Consider the following 24912-nt stretch of genomic DNA (forward strand, 5'->3'; position numbering starts at 1 on the left):
TCTAAGATATATTTAAAATAATCATGAATCCGCCGAATAAACCAATAAGTTGATATATGAAACCAACGTAAATAGAAAATCAAAATTTACTAAATATATTTTCTTTCTCCAAACAAAAAGAATAAAATCTAAACAAATAAATGCATTCTCTCTCCAATTAAATAAAAGAATAAAATCTCAATAAATAAATGCATTATCTCTCTCCTACATTAAGGGTACTTGTAAATATAGAATTTTTTTTCGATATCACATTCTTTCTCCAATCGCCCACCATACTTAAAAGGGTGTTTTAGTCCAAAAAATCCATTAAATCTTATATAAAAAATATAAAATAATTTAAACATTTGCGAAAATAAGTTTTGAAAATGGATTGAATATCCATATAAAAATTTAGAGGATGACCCAGTCATTCCCAAGTTCAATCCACCATTGATACCCTAAACAAAATCGAGGCCCATTGTCTCCTTACGACGGGCCAGACCGCGTGAATTGGGCTTTACCATGGAACGACAACTGTACCATCTTCTTCCCAAATACAATACATGTCTGCTCACTCTACCGAGGTTCCAGGGAACTTCTCTTCCATCTGTCAGCATCTCTTGTCCGTGCAGTTCCTTTTCTCTGTAAATTCAACTAGCTTCCCTCGTTTTAGAGTTCCAAAAATTCTAGACGAAGCTTTCCAAGACGGAAGTTTTCTGACCTACGTGTAGACTCCAACCCTTTCGCTCCTAAAAATTTCTCTTTCAAGTCGAGATTTTAACGAAGAAAAGTTATGATCGATCGTTTGAGTCCAAATGGTTTCTTCTTGGTTCAACAATTGTGGATTCTATCAAGTAATTTGAGGTGATGGATGGTGGAAGCCATGGCTGAAAACCCTAAAATGGGTGTAAAAAACCCTTCCAAAATTCCCACCAGTTCTTCGCCTGCGTCGCCTAAATCCCCACGCTTCCCTTTGCATCTCGACTTGCTCGACATATCGCCGGCTGCTAAAACCATTTGTGAAGTCCTGGTCAGAGTCTCACGGAATGATGTAGACGCCGCGCTGTCCGCGACGGGCGTGGCTCCGTCACCGGAGCTTGTCCAAGAAGTTCTAAGGGTTTCTTATAACCATCCGTCGTCGGCGATCAAGTTCTTCCGGTGGGCGAGGCAGTTGGCGAAGCAGTCGGCATATTCGTGGAATCTAATGATTGATTTGCTGGGCAAGAACGAACTTTTCGAGGAAATGTGGAATGGCATTCGCACGATGAGACAAGAAAAGATCATTTCGTTGCCAACTTTCGTGTCCGTTTTTGGGAGTTACTGTTCTGCTGGCAGGTTCAAAGAAGCGATGATGAGCTTTGAAGTGATGGATAGGTACGAAGTTGAGAAGGATGTGGTGGCAGTGAATTCTCTACTGAGTGCAATTTGCACTGAGGAAAATCAAACATCAAAGGCATGGGAGTTCTTTGAGAAGTATAAAGAGAAGATTCCTCTTGATGGGGACTCATTCGCCATTTTATTGGAAGGTTGGGAGAAAGAAGGCAATGTGGAGAAAGCTGAGGTTGCATTTGGTGAAATGGTGAAAAGGATCGGCTGGAATCCTGAAAATGTTTCATCTTATGATGCATTTTTGACAACATTGGTTCGTGGGGGTCGATCTGAAGAGGCAATCAAAGTTCTTTTAGAAATGAAGAAGAATGGTTGTTTGCCAGGTTTGAAATTTCTGTCCAATGCTCTTGATAGTCTAATTCAGCAAAATGATGCAAACCATGCAATTCTATTGTGGGATATAGTTGTGGGAAGTGGATTAGTTCCTAACTTGATTATGTACAATGCCATAATCGGACTGCTCAGCGAGAAGAGTAAGATCAAAGACTCATTTCGGCTCTTTGATGCCATGGTTTTCCATGGTGCTTTTCCTAACTCCTCAACTTACAACCTGATCTTTAGCTGTTTGATTAAGAATAAGAAAGTTAAGGAAGCAAGTCAATTTTTCAGGGAGATGGTAAAGAATGAGTGCCCTCCTACCCCTTCTAATTGTGCTGCAGCTATCACAATGTTGTTTGATGGTTATGACCCTGAAACAGCCATTGATATATGGAACTACATGGTTGAGAATCACATCAAACCTATGGATGCAAGTGCAAATGCACTGCTCATTGGCCTCTGCAACTTGGATCGGTTAACAGAGGTTAAGAGCTTCGCCTACGATATGCTCGATCGGCGAATTGGAATATTGGAATCAACTATGAAGTTCTTAAAGAATAGTTTCTATCAGCAGAGGGGAGGTTTAAGAGAGAATTATGATAGTCTTTTGCGTAGGTGGAGAGCTTCTTCAATTTTGTAGTTTTTACCCTATCTTCAATTCATTCTTGGTGTTTTCACAAGCTCAATACATAGCAGCATTAGTGATCTCCTTGAGGCAAGTAGAATTACCTCGTCTACATGAATCATTTTGACCTTAGCAATATATCACCTACTTCACCTCATCAGAAGTTCTTTATATATATATATATATATATAACTATTTTGCATCCTTTTGCCCCATCTTTGTCATGTCTTCGTTCTTAAGGTAGGTTGCACTAAAGTTTAAATGAAAATATTGTTAAAGTTTAGACATTGACATAAAATTTAAATCATAGAATAGCATATATGATATTTAAATGTAAATGTTATTAGGTTTAAGCTTTCTTTTTCCAAAGAAGCTTGAGTTTAACTCAATTGATTTAGACATATATTTGACCCTAGACTTCTTTCTTTGTGCTCCAATTGGTGGTTGTGGGAAGATTACCAGAGAAACAGCTAGAAAATTCCAGTATAAGTTTGGTATTTTAGTTTCTAAAGCAAAGTAGGTAAAGGAGAAAAAAAAACTCAGTTGCAATAGTAGGTTCGATTATTATGTATCGTTCAAGTAATTAAACAAGTTACTTTTAAAATATACCAATGATAATCAAATGTAAAAAAGAAGCCACTAGATTGATGTAGAACAAATGTCAGTTCTTCCAAAATCTTAAAGTTTTGCTAGAAGTTTAAAAAAAATTTAAGTATTTTATAGCACAGAAAAGAGAGGAAAAAAATCTACATTTTAAAATTGAACTACAAAAGTAATATAATTATCAAATACAGAATCTAAATGGTATACACAATCATTAACATTATCTTTTGTTTATTAAATGAACCATTATATTATCATTAGTACTATTAGGGATTCAGAAAAGAAATATGCAAGTATAATTCAAGGAAACCATTACTCGACAAAGCTTTGGATACATTCCCAGATAACAAATATGCTCTAACAGTAGTCGTTCTTTATCTTTAGATGCGTTAAAAGTAGGAAAGGAAGATATACCAAAACCTTCGCCTCCATCGCTGCAACTTTTTGATAATCTTGCATTCCTTCCTCGGTGTCTCTCCTCTGCCGTGCCTAATATTGAGCTCTGCAACACAACAAAAGTGGTGAAGAGGGAGATCAGCTGCCAATCCAAATATACTACCTTCACTTTTACTTTCTTTTCTCTCTTATTGCATTTAGTTTATGAGAAATTGCATCGATCTCAAATGCCACCAAATTTCCTATCCAGTATTAAGCGACATACTCATCCTCTGATTTGGATTGCCGGCATAATCTGCGCCACCATAGCTCTTGCAGTGATAATCGCAGGCATCGTCATCTTCATCGGCTATGTGACGATCCGCCCTAGGGTACCTTCAATCAGTGTAACCGACGGACATCTCGACAGAATCCGAAGCAGCAGAACCGGATTGCTTGAAGTCCAGATGAAGATCGTCGTCCGAGCCGAGAATCAAAATGCTAGGGCACACGCAAGCTTTTCACAGACCGATTTCGTCCTGCTTTTCGACGGCATAGAAATCGCATCACTGGTGGCTCACCGGCCGTTCAAAGTGAACAAAATGAGTTACCTAGATTTGCATTTCTTAGTGGAATCATCAGCGATTCCGCTCAATCCAACGCAAATGCAGCATCTTAGCTGGTCGCTGAAGAGAGATTTGATGCAATTCGATCTGAAAGGAAGCTCGAGAACTCGATGGCGAGTTGGAATTTTGGGACCCCTCAAGTTTTGGTGCCGTTTGAACTGTCACCTCAGGTTTTACCCGCGTAATGGAAGCTACATCCCTGCGCCTTGTTCTTCAAGGCAGAAGTAATTTGCAGAAGGAAAAAAAAAATCTCAAAATTTGAATTTGAAAATTTTAAAACAATGAATCTCCTCCGTTCCTGAAGATCGGGTTGGTATAAATACGTATAATCGTTTAGAGTATTGTTAGTATTTTTCTTTTTAATAATTTTTCCAAATAATATTGAAGTTCTTATACTTTTTAGTTTCATTTCTTTCATGCTTTTTTTTAGTATATGTACCAAAATGAGAGGGTTGTTTTCGAATAAAAAAAACAAGGCAACTTATTTATAAATATAACAAAATATTACTGTCTATTAGTCTTAAAAGTCATTTTGTTATACTTAAAAAAAATTCAGCAGTTTTACCATTTAAAACAATTATCTTAAATGAAAATCATTATTCGACATTGTTAAATGGATATTTTGATAGTACAATGGTAGGTATAAAAGATTTGAAATTATGAGTTTATATATAGGTGTTTTTGTGACATTAAGTGAAATGGTAAAGTTGTGCAGTTTATGGTTACATAGTTAATAGAGCATAAAATTTATGTTTTTTAATTATGGGGCTCACAAACTTTTTGAGACCAGAGTAGAGTTGTAACATCTTAAAAAGAATGAGTATGTGTCGATTACTGTTGAGGTTCGTATTCTTGTGATATATTTATTACTATACTATTGGTAAATCAATACTATTTTACAGTGACTTTTTTCCTTCCGCGATCTGTTTAATTTAGGTTTAGGCTTATGCTAGTGTATAATTGTGATTAGGTAAGTGTACTTTAATTTAAATTTGATAAAATATTTGATGTAGGTGAAAAGGAATATGGTAAATTTACATGAATTTAGCATATAATGTAACTAAAAGAAAATGTAATTGACTCTCCTCGGTTTCTCCACGAATATTTTGTTTTTTTAATAATTAAACTGACGTGAGAATAGAGATTCAAACTTCACACTAGAGCTAATAAGAACTATAATCATGCTATTTATGATGTTGAACGTCTTTTACCTACTTGTCACTTCAAATATTTAGGTTTTTCTACTCGCTTTTATTTAAAATGTTGCTAAAATACTAACTTAAGTTTAGCTCAATAAAGTATGCCCGTACTCATAAAAGTAATAATGATAGTCATGATATGTATTTGTCTCTTCGCCTAAGGTAAAGTGATTCAAAATGTCGATATTCATGATTAATTTTTTTATATGTTAAAATAAAAGTTTAGTTTATGAATTTCCAATTTTATGCTTGTAGAAACTTTAATTTTAAAAAATTACTGATAGGTTTGAACTTTTAATCCTTGTTGAATGTGACCTTGAACTTTAAAGATTTTTAAGAAAGTCACTGAATGCGACCTTGAACTTTGAATATTCTGCTCAATGCGACTTTAAACTAAAATCTTCTATTCGATGCGACCTTAAACTTTAAAAATCTCTAAAAAAATCATTGAATTTTGAAAATCTCTAATGAGTTTTTGAATTTTAAACTTGTTGTCTATCCCATCCTTGATATATGTAGCAAGCAATTAGTGGAAGTAATATGATTTTGTTTTTATACCATTGTTGCACTAGAAATTGTTTGCCAATGAGAAGTCTCATCTCATTTTTCACAAAGAAACGAAGTTACTTGTAACTTGAAGTTGAAAAAGTGACATGTTATAATTTGAGACTTTTATATGGATGACTCAAATTTCATGTCCAAAGTGTCGTTTGACTCTCGTTTGAAACCAACGAAGAATAACCATTGATTGGTGTTATAAACAACTTACCAACTACTTTTTTCCCCCTGTTCATAACAACAAGCATCAATGCCAGAGAGTGAGCGAGTGACACAAGCAAAAAGTTATATATCTTTATTTTTAAAATATGAGTCAAACGACATTTTGGGAAGATTTATGTATCGTTGATCCAATCCTAAATGTGTTAATTAATGTGGAATGATCATATTCTAAAAACCAATGAAAACTAACATTTTGCTTACGTCACATAACGCTCTACCACTTAAAAAAACCTTATCACATTAGGATGTCTTACCAATTATAAAATAATCGGAGATTTTAACACGATATTTATTTGCATCCCATTTCTTTCTCCAAAACAAAACCCCTCAATTTGCCAACTCGAGATCGTAGGTACCCTCCCAATACAATACTACAATAGAGGCGGGTCATAATTTTAAAGTCCATTAAAATTGATTTCACATGAACACCTCTAAATCATCTATACATAAAAAGCGTAAAGATTAGATGTAGCTAATTCTAATACTCCACATTTATTAATCTACAAAAAAGAATTAGAAAAAAATATCTTAAAAAAAAAAAAAAGATCACGTGATAATATTTATAATGTAAGAAGTTTTTTTTTAAAAAAAATAAATAAATAAAAATCTCCATTTTTTTAAGCTTAAAAATTGGGTCTAAAATCTAGAAGAATTTAATAAGAAAGGGAATTTAAGAAAGCAGTTAAGCGGCGGCATATTGGCTTCGACCATGGTGAAGTTTCCTTTCTCATTGATGTTGTCACCATTTCTCAAACGTGTCAATCATGGAGTTGCCTTCCATTTCCAGATGCCATTTTCTGTTCAATCTCAGGATTCTCTCCCATGCAGACTCTCTCTCTCTCTCTCTACCTCTGCCTTTTTGCTGCGATTCTTCCGTGTTCTAATTCGTCTACATTTCTCCTTTTACTGTAAGCTTTTATTCACTCGATTCCATTAATCTCCTTTACTCAATTTGATTTGCTTCGTCTTTTGATCCATTATGATATAGGAATGATGTCTGTAGTTTAAAGTATGAACAATCGCACTTTATTAGCTTAGGTTCATTGGGTTTTTGTGTGATGTAAGCAAATCCGAGAGGTGGATGACGAAGAGGGAAGGGAAAATTGATGGACGGACACTCGATAGTTATTGTTTCTCTGTTATAGTCACAAGAAAGTGTGTTTCAGAGGCTTTTTGGCGTGGTTTTTTCCCTTAATCTGTACGTGTGTCTGTTACTCTTTTTGTTCGTGTTGAATAATCAGTAGCATGGTGTCAAAATTCTGAAGATTTTGAGAATCCCGTCATTTTTGTTTGAAAATATAGTCGTTTTATCTCTCCCGGTGGTGCAGTCTGAAATTGGGGAATAACATTCATACTATTTATTTTCTTCTTTTGGTCTTTTATGTTAAGATTTAGTTAATAAAAAGGTCCATTATCCTTTTGTTCTCATGAGATTCTGTGAAGTAGTGGCCTGCACTACATTATCTAATGAACAGTGTTTGAGGACTTTTGGTGCCAGTTTGGTTGAAGGGATTTGTTTGTTATGCAGAATTGGGGTTCAATAAATCTGGTTACAGCTTCGGGAAAGTTATTGGCATGTAGTTCAGCAACAAAGGTAGTGGTAATGGTGGGTTCAATGGCTTTTCTTTCCGAGTTCCTGAATACTACAATATTCTTGGTCACGAGGCCTTTCTCGTTTTTCATGCGTACATGCTCATTTATCTTGAAAACCTTTGTTGTTGTTGTTCAAACTTGGTTGGAGCTGTTGAAGACCTCGGTCAGTCTTCACTTGAACATATTTTGGACAACTTTGATGTGGGTAGTCGCAATTGTCTCTCTTCCTGGACGAATATTAGCTGCTTTACAGAGGGAAAGGCAGGTTAGCGCTCTCGCCCTGTTGTTTCTTGATTGCCATCTGTGCTTTGTTCAATAATGACGTATTTTGTTTCTGTCTTTCTTCTCTGTTTTTTATTCTAGATTTGTCTCTGAGGAAAATGTGCACAAAGAAAAATATTCGTCAACTTACGGTAGTAGATTTTTTCATAGACAACATTTTGGTGGTTTTCATTTGCTTGCAAATAGGAGTTAACTGCGTACGCAAACTTCTTATGTATTTCACGTTTTGACTAGTATTTCAACCAAAAATGGGTATGATATTAAAGTGAAATTTTGGAAAGATAAAAAACTACGATTTTTTCCCGAGATCAAAATTTATTTGGGAATCCTTGATATTCAAAAGCATAAAAGTATTATGTTAATAAGGTGTTTAAAACATGAAAAGGGATGAAGAAACATACCACTGAGTTATTTGCAGCCTAAGTTTGATCGACAATTTGAATTTGGGTTTTGTTTATTGGTGGCTTTTGGGGTCGTTGCTAGTCGTTAAGTAATCGAAGTATTGTACCACGTAGGCTACTTGGGCAGATTCTGCTAATTTGGTTCGCCCTCTTTTTTTAATACTTGATAACGATCAATTTCATGCAGTTGCGACAATATTTGCAATTTCTGGAAATTGAGTTCAATAATGTTTTGTGGGAAAGAAAGGAGCTCCAAAAACAATTCCAGGCTGCTATGAGAGAGCATAAGATGATGGAATTGATGTTGGACGAACTTGAAATGATACATGAAAAGGCGACCAACAAGATTTCACTCTTAGAAAGTGAGGTAATGACCTAACAATCTCCTTCAGGCTCTAGCTCCTGTACTAATGTCATAAATTACATCATGGACGGTTGAAACTGAGAACAAGTATCATAGTTTTGAATCTTTGATAAGAAGAGGAAGGAGAAATTTATGCAGTTGTTAAAGGATAGGTTGAAGTTTGACATAAAAACTTGGTTTACTTTTTATGAGTTGAAAACTTGTATGTCTGTCAAGAACTCAGTGACGAACTCCATACAATGTATTAACTAATAAAATCTCTCTCTCTCTCTCTCTCTCTCTCTCTCTATATATATATATATAAATATATATAGATATAGATATAGATATATATACATATATCTCAGATATCTTTTAAGACGTTAGAATGCCCTGCAACACTGTTTGCAGTTCTGTTGACCCATGCTCCATGTGTAACCTGATCGAGGTACTGTGATTTCTCTTAGAATGATATAACATGGAATTGCGTTGATCAGTGCAATAAAACATAGATGTAAATTGATTTGGAGAAAGGAAAATATTATTTTTTTTTACTCTTTAGGTTGAGAAACGGGCTTAAAATACATGGAAAGTTTCGCTTGTGTTGAACCATGTGGTTTTGAATTCTGATATGCAATGGCATAATGCTACTCAGTTGTGATATTTTAAGTAATTACCAGCACATGTTTTACATGAAGCCAAGGGAACTACCGGTTCAAATTTTACAACAAAATATGCCTATTCAGGACTCATACTAGTTTTTTTTTCACCCTTAACATATACAGTATAGTTTGTTCTTTCACTCTTGACATGTTTTTCCTAAATTTGTTCAGAATCATACAGCGAACCGTATTCTATTAAGTTTGACCATATTAATTCTTTAAGTTGATGCCTAGTTGCTTTGGAAGTGTGTTTCAAGTTTTACCGCCAAGGCAGGCTCCTGCAGGCTGCAGCCATAGTCTAAACTTTGTTGTAAAGTGGTTAGTTGTTTTGTAATTGATTGTGTGGTTGAGCTGTAATTAGTATGTAGTTAAGAGTTAGTTTGTTTTGTTAATTTCCTTATGCTTTTCTAATTTAAGGAGCTTATATCAGGCTTGTAAAGCATCTTTTATTTATCAATAACACGTTCTGCCAACACATAACATCAATAATTTCTCTGTGGTGTGAATTAAGATTGGTTGTGTGTATTGACTTGCCGGATGGGATGTTTAATTATTTACCATTCCTCTGAGTTTCCTGCTAATTTATAATGTAGGTAAGTCTTAAAATATTTCTGGACTTCTCATTAAAATCATGTACTGCAACAGATCATTCTTCTTGGGTGATTGTTCTTAATAATTTTAATAGTTTTTTTCACCAAGCTTATGTGAAGTTCAAATCAATTGGTTGTGTGTATTGACTTGGCCCTGGATGTCTATAGGATGGGAAAAAGTTGGTTCATGCGGAGATTTACATCATAACCTTGACTGTATTTTTACATGTAGTTTTAGTATTGTTCTGTCATATGTTAATAGTAGCTTATTAGCAATATCCCTTGCTTCAAACAAACCGATTGCCATTATTTGTTCCAACAGATGCAGAAATTGAGAAATGAAAATCTTCGACTGCAAGAAATCAAGGGTAAGGCTTATTGGAGCTTAAAAGGTCTTGATGTCAAAAGTGAAGCACAAAAAACTGGCAGAGTTGACAGTGACATTACCCATGGTATCTCATCATGCTCATCCAGCTATGGTAGCAGCAGTATTATTCAAGACCTCTTTCAAAGTGATGCTTTGAAAGATGGTAGTATATCCAAAGAAAAATTGATCAAAATTTTAGACTCTGGATTAAAATCTGGCGTGTTCATCCACTCTCATACTGAAATCCTATCAAAAGATGAAGATGTCACTGAAATTCTTGATGAACAAAGGGAGGTTGCAATTTCCCGAAGTCTATTCAGTACCCTGTTGTCACTTTTGGTTGGAGTGATTATATGGGAAGCTGAAGAGCCTCACTTGTGTCTAGTAGTGGCTCTCATGTTTGTGGTTAGCATCTCATTGAAGAGTGTAGTTGAGTTTTTCACGACTATTAAGAATAAACCTGCTTTGGATGCTGTTTCTCTTTTGAGCTTCAACTGGTTCGTGCTTGGAATACTAGCTTACCCAACGCTTCCAATTATTGCTCGTTTGCTTGCTCCTCCAACCTTGAGGATTGTGGAATGGTTCAGTTTCTCCATTTCCTGACTTGATCACAACTACTTGACCCCAGCAAGGTGGAAGTTGAGAGGTACATCACCTAATATCACTTTCTACTTGAATCTAACTTACCGGTTCTCTTCTTGATTGATTCGTTCTTCATGTAGATTAGATTAGGAGGTGATGATTAGAGATTGTTTTGAGATTTAGTTTTCTATTTTGTTGGTTAGCTTGTAAAGATAAGTGTTTTTTCCACTCAACATGTGGAGTAATTTGAACCTTTGATCTTTTGGTTGAGGGTGTACATCTTAGCTAGTTGAGCTATGCTAAGGGTTCATAGAGATTGATGTTATTTTGTATTTTCACTATTCACACTACCATTATTACTTCATGAACGGGTAGAAGGGTTTAAATGGTTTTCTTGAAAAACAGAAACAGAGAGACTATTTAGATATGCTTTTATTTTTGTCCTATACATTAGAAAGTTAGTTATCATCTAAGAAGCATATATATACACGCACACACACTTTCGTTGCCCCATGTTCATGTCCAATACATGTTGGTAACTCTTAACATATTATACACATTCATTTTATACAAAATACAACGAGTTAGACAATTGTTCAGCATATGAAATTGTTTAAGCATATAAGTTAACTATATATATATTTCTTAGAACAATGTAAATTTTCTTATATTTTAGAAAATGAGGCTTTATCTTATTTATGTCGTGTCTATATCGGTACCTTTGTTGGCCTACATGAATCGAGTTGGGTGGTTTGTGGCTGTCAACCATAGACAACCATATTTTGGAAGGTGCCCCTTCTAGAGGTAGAAGTATATTCAAGCCTAAATGGAAATTTAAATTGTTGTTAAAGTAGTTTTGAATGGAAGGACAAATGTGTGGCTGGGGTCTGCTCATTGAATAAAGTCTACGGTTTTGTCTTAAGCTTTAGACTAAAGTAGTGGATTCTGCTTAATTTAGCTTTGTTCTTCGATGCATTAAATGTTCGGTTTTGGTTGCTTGGATTGTATTTTGCCACAGTACTTTGCTCTCTCATTGTCTTTATTCTTTGTCATATTGGTTGGCCGATTTGTCGGTTCAAATGCTTTGGGGACCAGCTTTTGTTATATATTTATCTCTCGTTGCCATTAAGCACGATATGAGAGATAAAACTTTTTGTTGATGCTCTGAATTATTGGTAGAGTTGAAGTGTCGTCATCTGTCGGATGTTAACTTTTTTAATTAGTTTTTTTGATGGTGATGCTTTGCTAGACAAAGATATTTTCTTTCTTTCAAATTCGAATCCTGAAGAAATATTAATCTTTATTTCATTCTGTTAATTGCGTCATTTGGCCTTTAAACTATCCGCTATTACTTTGATTTCATTTTTATTCTTAGTTTAATCACGTAGGAGTGGAGATAGGGGAGGACATTTGAACGTTTGAACTTGTCACATATGATAATGTTGTAATCATATGCTTATATATATACCAAACTCTTCTTGTTTTTATTATATTCGATCTTGAATTGTCGATATGATTAAAAACTTAGTTTTGAACCATCATGGTGGACCAAGTGGTAAGTAGGTGGCATGATCTTGATAAATAGTTAAAGGATTTAATATCTTACACAGGTTTCTTTGACAATTAAATGTTGTAGGTAAGGCAGGTTGTCATGTGAGATTAGTCATCGAGGCGCGTAAGTTGGTCGAGACACTTGTACATAGCAAATCAAGATAAGCGTAGATTTGTCCTACTACATATTTGGACTTGAGATACACCCAGTCTTTTCTTTTCTTTTTCTTTTCTTTTTTTTTTTTATAAAGAGAAAAAAGTCTGTTGTAAATGTTGATCTAATACTTCTATTAAAGAACAAATGTGGGGTATATCTTTTAGTTGTTGAGCTATTCAGAAGTTAGTGCAATAAATGGTATATAGTTCTCTATGGTTGCACTCCTTATCTAAAAGGATCTCATTAAACAAAAATTGAGATGCTAACTCTGAATTATGTATTTAGATAGATTACATTTTGTCAGCGATCGAATCTAACGATACTAGATTGCATGTCTATATCAAACAAGAATATTTCCTGTTACCCATTTAAAAGAAGGGATAAGAACAATGGCAAAAAGAAATGGCCTTGAATAAAGAAGTATGCACCATTTCAAGAAAGTTCCTTTCGAATTGGGGACCAGCAAATGCCAAATTGCTAGCTTATTTTGTTGTTATTTTTCTTTTGATTTTGATATCGTATGATGCATCTCATAATTTCATTTTTTATTTATTTCTCAATAATTGATTTGACGTCAAATCATCTATAGATGGCAAGTGATAAATCGGTGATCAAATTATCAAATTGTAGATGTAGCTTTTGAATGATTAAACGATAATGTCTTCGTTGATTTTTTCTTTTTAATCTTTTAAATATATGTTCTTATTTTCTGACTTCTGAGCACTTAATTTAGTTTTATTTCCATCAATATTTTTTTTTTCATGGTTGGATATTGGCATGACGGATGGATCAACAATTCTATTATTATCATAAGTCTTATTTGTGCGGTGAATGGATGGTTCTATGCAAGAGAATACAAGATATGATTTAAATATATTTTGTTGTGGTGTTTATTATTATTTATTTGTTTGTTCATATTTTATTTCAAAGATATTGATCAATTTTTCTAAAAATGAGATTTCGACATTTTCTCTGATCATTTAACATCTTTACGTTAAAAACTTATAATTTTAAAAATCAAAACTTAGATGAATAGTTGAGCAATTTTGTCTTTCAAATATCTTTTTTCTTACTTTATTTTTTGCAGATTGATGTGATGATCTGATCGTCGAGGATCACAAATATTATTCGACAAATATTATTTTTACGTATAGATATCAAAAATAATAAATTTAAATGTCTAGAATAAACCATGTATAATTTAGTATATAGAAATACAAATTAAATAATTTCTTTGTTGTATTAATTAATTATTAATCAATAAAAGTAAGAATAAATTATTATTTTTATATTAAATATTTGCTGAACATGATTAAATTATTTACAATAATTACTAAATAAAATAAAATTGGTAATTAATCAATTAGAATATTAATAATTTATATTAAATTGTTAAAGATAGCCAAAACTATTAATTGTGAAGGTAGTATTTGAAAATCCATTAAGTCCAAATAATATATTTAGGTTGATTGCTAGGTAGTACTTTTAGGTATAATAATTAAGTATATAGCAACATTTTTAAATAAATGTAAATATAGCAAAATATATTTGTAATTGACTCTATTGGTGATAGGCTCTTATTAATGATTTAGGGATGGCAACGGGGTTGGGGTGGGGCGGGGATACACTCATCATCCCATCTCCGTTCCCGTGGAAATTTTTATTCTCGTCCCCACTTCATTCCGAATGTTTTGGGAGTCAGGGTCGGGTCGAGGAATCCCTGTTCGGGAATTCGAGTTTCCATGAGAAAAATCTTTGGTTTTTATTGTATTGTTTTTATTATTTAAAATTAACTAATTTTAGTATTTACATTAAATTTGTTAATTTTATGTAATAAATTAGTATCATTGTTACACATATTTGTCTAAATTAATAATTAAAAAACATATTTGAATGGTTTTTGTTATAAATTTAATAAAAATTAAATTCATTATATTAAAAAATTAAATATATATATATATATATAACCAATAATATTTATACTCCTATTATTATTTTCTTTTTATAATTTATGCTCATGTTCATGAGTATTTTACCATGACTATATATTATTTAGATAAAAAGTTTGGATTATGGTGTAACTTTAATTACCATTTGGAATATTTTGTCTTGATAATGGTAGGTCTAGAAGCATGGTAATTTTTATTAATGTGCAAGGTGTTCCAAATGAGGGAAGAGTTTAAAAGAAACAATGCATTTAAAAAAGGAAAAACCATTAAATCTTTTGAATGACTATTATTTTAAATTATATAGAATTAAAATCAAAAGTCTTTGCTAAAGATAAATAAATAATAGGGTTAAAGCCAAAGGCAAAAGTTGGTATAATTCTCATATATGGTTTTGGTAGGGTTAAATTATGGAAGATTTGATTAAAATGTATGGTCCCAAATTCCAAACACAAAAAAGTGACTGAAAAGTCAATATAGCTAAAATAGTTGGGACAGAATTTGTAATGTGAATTGCTTGACAACTTCCATCACATTATTTTACAACCCTTTTCAAAGTCATCATCTTGTTTTTTCCAATTTTTCATTATAAATATCTTTGACTATTATATTCAAAATCTTATGTTTTATATATATATAATAGTCTAATTTATTTATAAATATAACAAAATGTTGTTTATTACTGATATATATTTCTATCTCACTAATATACGGCAATATTTTATTATAATTGAAAATATTTCAAATAATTTTACCATTTAAAATAATTAATTTTTTTTAATTGATTTCTCTAGGGTGATAAGTTAATCATAATTGTGTTATTGCTTAGAAATTTTTTTAGTCCACGTAACACTTGGCTGAACTCCATGGGTTGATATGTTGAAAACGTTTCCCACATCTTTTTTATTTTATTATTATTTCATTTCTTGTTAATTGCAATAAGATATATTAGTGCACTCGTGTACTTATTATTATTATGATGATGGACCTTTTTAAATATAAAAAAAATATTTAAAAATATTTAGAAAAAGTTCTAAAAATACAAAGCAAAAGTATAAATATTTTTGGAATTTTTCTATTTATAAGAATTTCTCTTATTATTATTATTATTATTTTGGCAAAATACAGTCCAAGGATTCCTACCTTCGTAATTATAGTTTTTGCTTATTAGAACTAATTTTGTTTAGACTTAGAAATGGCTTATTGGACTTATATAAATTGTTTTATTACATAGAGATTTTCAAAAGTTGAAAAGAAAGAAAAACTATTTATATAAAATAACAAAATTTTAATCTTCTTTGATGGAGGCTGATAGAGCTGATAAAGTCCAGTGTTCAGTAATAGAAACTAATAGAAGTTTACCATTGATAAACGTGGATAAAAGTTTATCAGTGTCTATCAGATTAAGTCAATTTGAAAAGTCAAAAAATAAAAAGTTGAAAAGTTGATTTCGTGTCTAAATTTGACTTATTCAATATATCTAGAGAAAATGTTAATAAAAAAATGTGATCGTTAGAAACAAATAACTAAAAAAGAAAAAATGATCAACAAGGGCTTAATATTTGTGGGTTGAATTACAACTTTTGTGCATAACTTTTTTTTTTTTTTTTTTTTTTTTTTTTGTTAATAGGTTTTTGGATTTTAAAAAAAGTATAAATTTATTAATTTTTTATTTTATATATTCGAAGTTAAAAATGTCAAATAAATTATTCAACATTAAATTTTGTATCTAATAAGACTCTAACATTTATAGCATCTTCTAGAATCAATACATTTATCGTACATAAAATTTAACTTTGTGTCTAATAAATCACTAATCTCCTGTTTGGTAACCATTTCATTTTTTGTTTTGTTTTTTTATAAATGAAACCTATTTTCTTCCATTTCTTTCCATGAGTTGCATTGCATATTTCTTAAATACAATGACCTATAACGAGGAATTTTTAAAAGCTACTTTTTTTTAATTTTTTAAATTTTGATTTGATTTTTTAAACATTGGTAAAAATAATAAATTTGGAGGTAAGAATAGTGTTTATAAACTTAATTTTTAAGAACAAAAACAAAATATCAAATGGTTACGGTGCCTAAACTTTTCGTTCTTATGTCAATAAGGTTCACAGTTTACTTTTTAAATGTCGAACAAATTTGATTTTAAGACATATACTTGAAAGATCATGTACTCATTGCAAATAAAGTAAAAATAATAATAATAAAATATATATATATATATATATATATATATTAGGTGGTTGTCTTTTCCCCAAATATATCAATATTTTTTAAGAAATATTTCTCTCTCCCATCTCTTACCCTAAAAGAAAGATTAAAAACAAAAAGAAAAAGAAAAATATGTTTGTTTGCATTTTCTTTTCTTAATTATAGAAGTTAGATTATTAAATAGGTTCGTATTTGTTGTTAGAGATCGGAAGTTTAATTCTCCACTATATGATTGTTGTACTAATTAAAAAGTACAAAAAAGGAGATATTGTGGATTAGAACCAAGATTTGAAATATCGATGTCGATGAAAATTTTAAAAATTATGTGGAAACTGTAATATTTAATTAATAAAATTTTGGTTTAACTGAATTAGACTATAACTGACAATTTGTAATAATTATTTCTATAAAGTAAGATAACACTTAAATATATATTATAAAATATCTTTGTAAATGTCGATACAAAAACATGAACTTAAAAAGGAAATAGAAAAATAATTACAAAATATATAAAATACTTTAAATTAATTTTAAAAAATCAAATGATATGAAATATTTGTATATAAAATAATTATAAATTATTTATTATAAAAGGAATCGAATACAAAAACTCATTGTTTTAAACCAATATAACATAACATAATATGACTAAAAAAATCATAACATTAAACGTAACACAACAAAAATGAGAAAAATAAAATCTAGAAGTAGATAGAGTACGAGAGAAAATTAGAGGAATATTAGAGAATCACATCAATTCAAAATCGAGGTGAAATGATGAAAAATTAATGTAGAAATTTGAATGAAGTTACGTAGTTTCTTGAAAATATATATATTTTTTTATGGTAAAAGAGAGAGAAAAAAAACTTCTATTGGACTAGCCTAACTAATTATTTAAAAAAAAAAACATTGAAAACCGAAATTCTCCTATTCAAAATTCCGAAATTTTTCGCTAGGGTTAGAACCCACTAATTTTAAAAGACTAGCATTGAATTGATATTTAAATTTATATTAGCTCGTGACCAAGCTAAATATAGTAGTAATAAATAGTGATAATAATGACAATAGGCTCAAATTTAGCAATAATACTACGGATTATAATTGCAATTCAATACTGAGATCTTCTTCATTTTATTGTAATTTAATGCCCAAAATAAAAAATTAAACTAGGGAGAGAAATAGTGTTGTTTTTGTAATAATATTAATATATTCTTATCTGTCATACCATATGTGCAGATTCTTTTTCTCTCACCAATAAAAAAATATATGTTTATTTCCACTTGTGCTTTAAATTATAATAATAAAAAAATATTTCGTCAGCCATGAATATATACTCTTTTATATATATATATATAGAAATAATAATTATTGTCTTCTAATTCCACTATTTTAATTTTTTATTATTAGTATTGTTAGTTCAGGCTCTAATCAGGTTTAAATCTTATTTTAAAATTGATTACTTTGTTGTTATTCAATATAGATCTCACACTATTACATTAATAAACATATTTGTGAAATCTTATTTTTAAATTGATTACTTTGTTCTCTTTCAATTACTTTGTTGTTATTCAATATAGATCTCACACTATTACATTAATAAACATATTTGTGCATTGTCTATATATTAAACAACTCAACTAATAGTTTATGTTGTTCTAAATAAAATTAATTAAAAAAAAAAAACTCGACTAAGAGTAGGAATCATGAACATCTTAAAAGGATAAGATTTAAAACTATCCTCTATGAGCCGTTTGGTGTAATGTTTTATAGATCACTAAAAATAGAGGATGTTTGGAAATAAGATATCTAATAATAGAATGTCCGAAAATAAAAGATAACGGTTTGGTTGGGTATGCGAAATGCTATCAAAATTTTATGAATAAAAATCATGTTTGTATTTAATTTATGAAATTAAGTATGAAAATTTTATATAATTTTAATAGATTAATTAATTAAACAATAAATATAAATACATTGATAAAATTAAGAATTAATAATAATTTTAATTATAGATATTTAAAATCAAGTAATTTAAAATTAAAATTAATCAAAATGAAAGGAACGTCACACTAATTATAATCCACTACTTAATAATATTTTTAATTAATTAAGTCCAACAGTATTAATTTCGATTTTAATTAAATAATACAAGAAAATATATTTTAATAAATAATATATTATGTAGAAAGTGAAACACGAGATAAAAATATAATATGTTAGTAATATATATATGTCTATATATATGTGTATACTCATGATATATTAACCATTGATGAAGTAATATAAATGAATCACAGTAAATAATTAACGGATTATAAATAATTAATAATGAATATATGTTCATAATAAATGATCAAATTAAAATTAATCTCAATGAATAATATTTGATTATTAAAAAAAAACACGAAAAGAATCTATTATTATTATGGAAAATTGAACTTTTGTACTAACTAAATTTAACTAATCTTAATTTACTAATTAAATACATTTAAGATACCATTAGTTAATTAATTAGTAATTCATGTGAAAATGTTTTAATAATTGTATATTATTAAAATAAATTAAGTAAATATTTTAATATATTATTAATGATTCATTAAAATACAATTTATAATTAGTTTTGTTAAATTAATATTAATCAATTAATTATATTTTAAAATGAAATTATATATAAATAAAAAAAGAGAAAAAGAGAAAGCTCACCGTTTTGGAAGGAAAATAAAATATCCTTATGGGGCTATTCGGGGCTTTGTTGAGAACAAAAAAATTGCACAACAAACTGTCTTTTATTGATAATGCTGCTAAGCTTAAATGTAGCTAAACTACATCCACGAAAATAAAGGAGAAAAAATAGCAACCACTCTTACTACAATTTAGCAAAGTGGAAACAGAAAGCTAAAAATAGAAAACTGTTATAACAAAAAACCTTTCATTCCCTCCCTTAAACTAAATGCTCAGAAGCAATTAGTTTTCCTCTGAAAATTCACATACTCCCAGAAACCTTCGAAGCTTCTGAAAAACTTCTTAACTTTAAGGGTTTGGTCATAATGTCTGCCACTTGATCTTGTTCCACAGTGAACCAATTCAGCTACACCATCTTTTGCAAGATTTCTTAGAAAATGAAACCTCACAACCAATATGCTTGCTTCGACCGTGCATAACTGAATTTTTTGACAGCTTGATGGTTGAACTATTGTCACACAATATGGTAATGCAACTTTCATCTGATGGCCCAACTCCTTCAAAATTTTCCTCACCCAAACTCCTTGACAAGCACAAATTGCAGAACTACAAACACGCTTCTGTAGTTGATAAGGTCACAATAGGTTATTTTTTTTAACACCACGAAACAACACCTGAACTCATTAAAAATACATACCCAGATGTACTTTTTCGATCTTCCAAATCTCCAGCATAGTCACTATCTGTATATGCCAACAATCCAAGCATTTCCTCTTTTATGTAATGAATTCCATAGTTCACAGTCCCTTTTAAGTCCGAAGTATTCTTTTAGCTGCTTGAAGATGATCTTCCATTGGTTTTGCCATGTACCTACTTATAAGGCAAGTAGCAAACATACATATCGGGTCTTGTGGCAGTAAGATACATTAAACTTCCCACCAATTGTTTGTAATATGTATCATCAACAGGGACCCCATTTCCAACTTTACTCAATTTGGAACCAGGAACAATTGGGCTGTTCACAGAGTTACTTTCCAGCATGCCAAACCTTTTCAAAACCTCCAATGCATATTTTCTTTGACATATAAAAATTCCAGAAGACTGTTGTAACACCTCAATCCCAAAAAAGAATCGCATTTTTTCTAAATCAGTCATATCAAATTCACGCAACATGGAATTTTTAAAATCAATCATCATAGTTTCAATCACTAGTAAAAATTAAATCATCAACATACACACTTACAATGATAATTTTTCCTTCAAAACTTCTCTTGGTGAATAATGTTTGTTCGCTATCGTACCTTTGAAATCCTTCATTGATGAAATGTGTTTCAATTCGACTAAACCAAGCACGTGAAGCTTGTTTTAATCCATATAAAGCTTTGTGAAATTTGTAAACTAAGTGCTCATTACCCTTCTTTTGATACCCTTTTGGTTGCTCTACATAAACATCTTCAGTTAACTCACCATGGAGAAAAACTGACTTAACATCAAGCTGAAAAATATTCCAATCCTTTTGTGCAGCTAGAGCAATAATCATTCTTACTGTATCCATCCTTGCCACTGGTGGAAAAACTTCTGTGTAGTCTACTCCATATTGCTGAGAGTAACCTTTAGCAACCAATCGAGCCTTGTACTTATCAATTTTTCCGTGCTCATTGTATTTGATTTTGTAGACCCACTTTACTCCAATCCTTTTAGCTCCAATTGTTAGTTCAACAAGTGTCCACGTTTTGTTCTTCTCAATGGATCTGATTTCATTGTCCATGGCCAGCCTCCAATTTCCATCTTGTATAGCATCTTCAAAATACAATGGATCAGTTGATATCCCTGGTGCCATATGAGCTTCATCCTCTGAAAGACCTTCTCCACTAATATAATCATTCATCCATGTAGGAAGACGTCTCTCACGAGATTCCCTTAAATTCCTCACATTTTGCCCACCATCACCAAAAATGTGATCCTCCTCCCTAACTCCATCTTCTTTATCACTATTAAGTTCATTTTCACTCACATTTTTTTCCTCATCTGCATCATCACCATCACCCAAATCTAAGTGTACTGCTACTATTTGTTTTGCATCACAATCCCATTGTTTTTCTTCCTCAAAAATTACATCTCTACTCACAAAAACCTTTCCACCGACAGGATCATATAGTCTGTAACCTCTTGACTCCTCATTAACTCCCAATAACACACAAAAAATGCTTTTATTATCTAATTTGGTTCTTTTTGCATCTAGAACATGTGCATGTGCTACACATCCAAAAACCTGAAAATGATCTACTGAAGGTTTTATCCCACTCCAGCCTCCTCTAGTGTGATATCTTGACCACCAAGGTAGGACATCTATTTAAGACATAGATGGTCCAATTTACTGCTTCCGACCAAAAGGTTTTGGGTATATTTTTCTCCGATAGCATTGAACGAACCAAGTTCATTATCGTTCTGTTTTTCCTTTCCGCTACACCATTCTGTTGCGGAGTATAGATGGTCGTTAATTGCCTTTTGATCCCATTTTGTTTGCAAAAATCATTGAACTCAACTGAATTAAATTCTCCTCCTCTATCGGTGCGTAAACACTTAATAGGCAACTCAACTTCTTTCTCAACCAAGGACTTAAAGTATTTGAAATAGTTAAAAGATTCTGACTTTTCTACCAAAAAATATACCCATGCTTTTCTGCTATAATCATCAATAAACAACAGAATGTACCTTTTGTTGCTATTAGATGTAGGGGTGATTGGGCCACAAATATCTGCATGAATAAGTTCTAGCTTTTGTGTTGCTCTCCAAGTGCTCCTTTTTGGAAAGGGATCTCGATGTTGTTTCCCTTTGATACAATCAGTGCATGTAGCATTTGAGGCACTAAATTGAGGAAGCCCATATACCATGTTTTTGCACTGTAGAGTTCTCAAATCTTTGTAACTCAAATGTCCATATCGTTGATGCCAAATATGAGATAAACTTTCAGCTTCAGCTTTTGTTTGAAGGCACTGATCAACTTGTGTTTGAGAAGAAGTTTGGGTTAGCAAAATAAACATCATGTTGTTGCTCATTTTTGTTTGAATAATTAAGCCTTTCTTTGGATGAAATATTTTGCATTCCCCTCCCTTGATCAAAATAGTCAAACCTTTTTCTTGCAATTGTCCTATACTCAAGAGATTGTTACTCAATTCTGGAATGTAATATACCTCAGTAACAACATGATTAACTCCATTAAAAAACAACTTCACATTTCCTTTGCCTATCACATCCATTTTAGTGTTGTTTCCCAACTTCACTGAATGTTAGAAATCTTCATTGAGCTCACTAAACATGGATCGATCACCACACATATGATTAGAACACCCGGAATCAAGAAACCATGTATCTTCTCTTTTGACTCCATGCAATTCCTCATAGGACATTAGAAGCATTTCTTCTTCTTCATCTATTTCGGCATAGTTTGCTTCTTTATTTTCAGGACACTCATATTAGTAATGCCCAAGTTTTTGGCATCGGTAACACTGCACATTTGCTTTGTTGAAATTTGCTCGACCCCTTCTTCTTCCTCTTCCTTTGTAGCTGCTTCGACCTCGACCTCTTCCTTCATCATTCGTCACCTTCAAGGCTTGCTCCTCTCCGCTTCGTCGCTGAAAATTTTGTTCATGTACTATAAAAAAACTTTTCAACTCATCAATAGTGAGAGTATCGATATCCTTTGACTCTTCAATAGAACAAACGATATAGTTAAACTTTTTTGTTAAAGAGCGTATAATTTTTTCGACCACTTTCACATCTTGCATATCTTCTCCATAAATCCGCATCTTATTTGCCACCGTCATGACTCTGGAGAAGTATTTTATCACTCCTTCACCTGACTTCATCTCAAGAATTTCAAAGTCTCTACGAAGAGCTTGTAGATGAGACCTCTTGACCCTTGCATTGCCTTCAAACTTTTTCTTCATTGCATTCTATATTTCTTTAGAAGTGTTCTTCTTGAGAATGGTTTCTAAAACTGTACGATCAATGGCTTGAAAGAGATAATTCTTTACTTTCAAGTCTTTCAGCTTCATCTCATCATTTTCTTTCGCTAGGCTTCTGTTTGCAACAATTCGCTAGCTGGTTCAACATATCCAGGTTCGACCAACTCCCAGTATTCCTTGGATCGAAGGAAGTTTTCCATCAACATGCTCCAATGATCATAATCACCATCGAAACGTGGAATTGCCGGCTGTACAAAACTTCCTTCATTCTTATTTGCTTCCATAGTCATTTTGCTGCAAAGTTTCAAAGATTGCTGCTTTGAAAAATCAAAACCACCTTAGCTCTGATACCAGAATGTTGAGAACAAAAAAATTGCACAACAAACTGTCTTTTATTGATAATGCTGCTAAGCTTAAATAGTAGCTAAACTACATCCACGAAAATAAAGGAGAAAAAATAGCAACCCACTCTTACTACAATTCAGCAAAGTGGAAACAGAAAGCTAAAAATAGAAAACTGTTATAACAAAAAATCTTTCATGAATTGAGATAGGATGTCTAGAGTTTATATGTCTGTGGAATTCACGTGTTTGTGTTTGGAGTGCAGAGTTGAGTTCATATGTTTGAGTATCTGATACATTTTTTTGAATTATAAATAATATGTTTTTATAATTGCTATTTTTGTTTAAAACTTTTTTATTCAATAATTCTACGCATATTTGTTTGAATAAAATATGGATTGCAATTTCTTTTTTTAAATTTTAAAGAATTTTTTTTCTCTCTCTCTTTTTTGGGCAATGAACAATAATCAACTCATTACATTTCTTTTAGAAATATAAATAAATTAAATGATAAATTAAAGTGAAATCAAAACTTTTGATTCTAGCTATTTTTTTTTCCATTAATTTAATTATCATCATTTTTTTTTCTTCCTATTGTTGCTCTATATTTTTAATATAGAGCAACAATAGGAATGTCACCACATCTTAACAGTCAATGGAATGTCACCACATCTTCTAATAGTTTCACTTTCATTTCCTCTAAATTTGGAGGATCATTAGAGAATAACTCTTTATTTTTCACTCATTCTCACTGAAAAATGTTTCAAGATTTTTTTTTCTTTTTCATTTTATGGTTTATTTTGTTATATGTTACATACTTTTCGTCTAAATATTCTTAACACTCATTTGATATGTGAATTCATTACATATAAATATTACACTTAATGTAGACAAATTATTTTTTATATATTATATAATCAACAACCCTACAACATACTTTAATAGTCATTAGTCTTATACTAGTCAGAAGTGGCTATCGAAATTGATTATTGAAGATGATTTTTGCTGGAGTTTTGTAGTCGGAGGTGGTTGTCGAAGTCTGAAGTGGTCACATGAAGGTATATTGGAGTTGATTGTCGAAGTTTATCATCAAAGGTGGTTTTTGAATCCCGGAGTTGGTCGAGCGAAAGTGATTATCGAAGATGATTTTTACTAGAGATTATAGTCGGAGTTGACTGTCGAGCCCGAAGTTAGTCGCATGAATATGGTATTAGAGTTGGTTGTCGGAGTTTGTCGTCGATTATTGAAGCCTCAAGTTGGTCATCAGAGTTGCTCACTCAAAGGTGATCATCAAAGGTGATTTTTATTGGAGTTTGTAGTTGGAGGTGGTAGTCGG

The 24912-nt window shown here is 31.5% G+C and overlaps 3 protein-coding genes across 9 annotated transcripts; all 3 read left to right on the plus strand.

The window, feature by feature from the left end:
* The first annotated feature begins 546 nt into the window (after positions 1–546).
* On the plus strand, positions 547–2468 carry LOC120087227 (pentatricopeptide repeat-containing protein At1g77360, mitochondrial-like). Its single transcript, XM_039044140.1, has one exon. It carries the CDS (start codon positions 851–853, stop codon positions 2324–2326), a length of 1476 nt encoding a protein of 491 aa, XP_038900068.1. The 5' UTR covers positions 547–850; the 3' UTR covers positions 2327–2468.
* A 1069-nt stretch (positions 2469–3537) lies between these two features.
* On the plus strand, positions 3538–4143 carry LOC120084885. The gene has a single exon (XM_039040694.1). It carries the CDS (start codon positions 3538–3540, stop codon positions 4141–4143), a length of 606 nt encoding a protein of 201 aa, XP_038896622.1.
* A 2414-nt stretch (positions 4144–6557) lies between these two features.
* Positions 6558–12648, plus strand: LOC120086031. 7 transcript variants are annotated; one of them, XM_039042435.1, is made up of 6 exons: positions 6558–6802; positions 7423–7752; positions 7851–7900; positions 8358–8537; positions 10088–10778; positions 12351–12648. In XM_039042435.1, the coding sequence occupies exons 2-5, from the start codon at positions 7584–7586 to the stop codon at positions 10733–10735; spliced, it is 1047 nt and encodes a 348-aa protein (XP_038898363.1). In that variant the 5' UTR covers positions 6558–6802; positions 7423–7583; the 3' UTR covers positions 10736–10778; positions 12351–12648. The 7 variants fall into 7 exon arrangements, with proteins under 7 accessions (XP_038898363.1, XP_038898364.1, XP_038898366.1 ...); XM_039042436.1 differs by lacking the exon at positions 7851–7900 and having other exon boundaries at positions 7423–7500; positions 7645–7752; XM_039042438.1 differs by lacking the exon at positions 7851–7900 and having other exon boundaries at positions 7423–7488; positions 7645–7752.
* The last annotated feature ends 12264 nt before the right edge of the window (positions 12649–24912 follow it).

This window comes from Benincasa hispida, chromosome 9 (assembly GCF_009727055.1).
Source record: "Benincasa hispida cultivar B227 chromosome 9, ASM972705v1, whole genome shotgun sequence".
Classification (NCBI taxonomy): Eukaryota; Viridiplantae; Streptophyta; class Magnoliopsida; order Cucurbitales; family Cucurbitaceae; genus Benincasa; species Benincasa hispida.

What these genes read in the sequence shown, in the direction of transcription:
- LOC120087227 (XM_039044140.1), top strand. Translation starts at nt 851, where the DNA reads ATGGTGGAAGCCATGGCTGAAAACCCTAAAATGGGTGTAAAAAACCCT.
- LOC120086031 (XM_039042433.1), top strand. Translation starts at nt 7,498, where the DNA reads ATGGTGGGTTCAATGGCTTTTCTTTCCGAGTTCCTGAATACTACAATA. An exon ending in CTTTACAGAGGGAAAGGCAG is followed by an intron (nt 7,753 to 8,357) that starts GTTAGCGCTCTC and finishes AATTTCATGCAG; the next exon opens with TTGCGACAATATTTGCAATT. An exon ending in TTTCACTCTTAGAAAGTGAG is followed by an intron (nt 8,538 to 10,087) that starts GTAATGACCTAA and finishes TTGTTCCAACAG; the next exon opens with ATGCAGAAATTGAGAAATGA.
- LOC120084885 (XM_039040694.1), top strand. Translation starts at nt 3,538, where the DNA reads ATGCCACCAAATTTCCTATCCAGTATTAAGCGACATACTCATCCTCTG.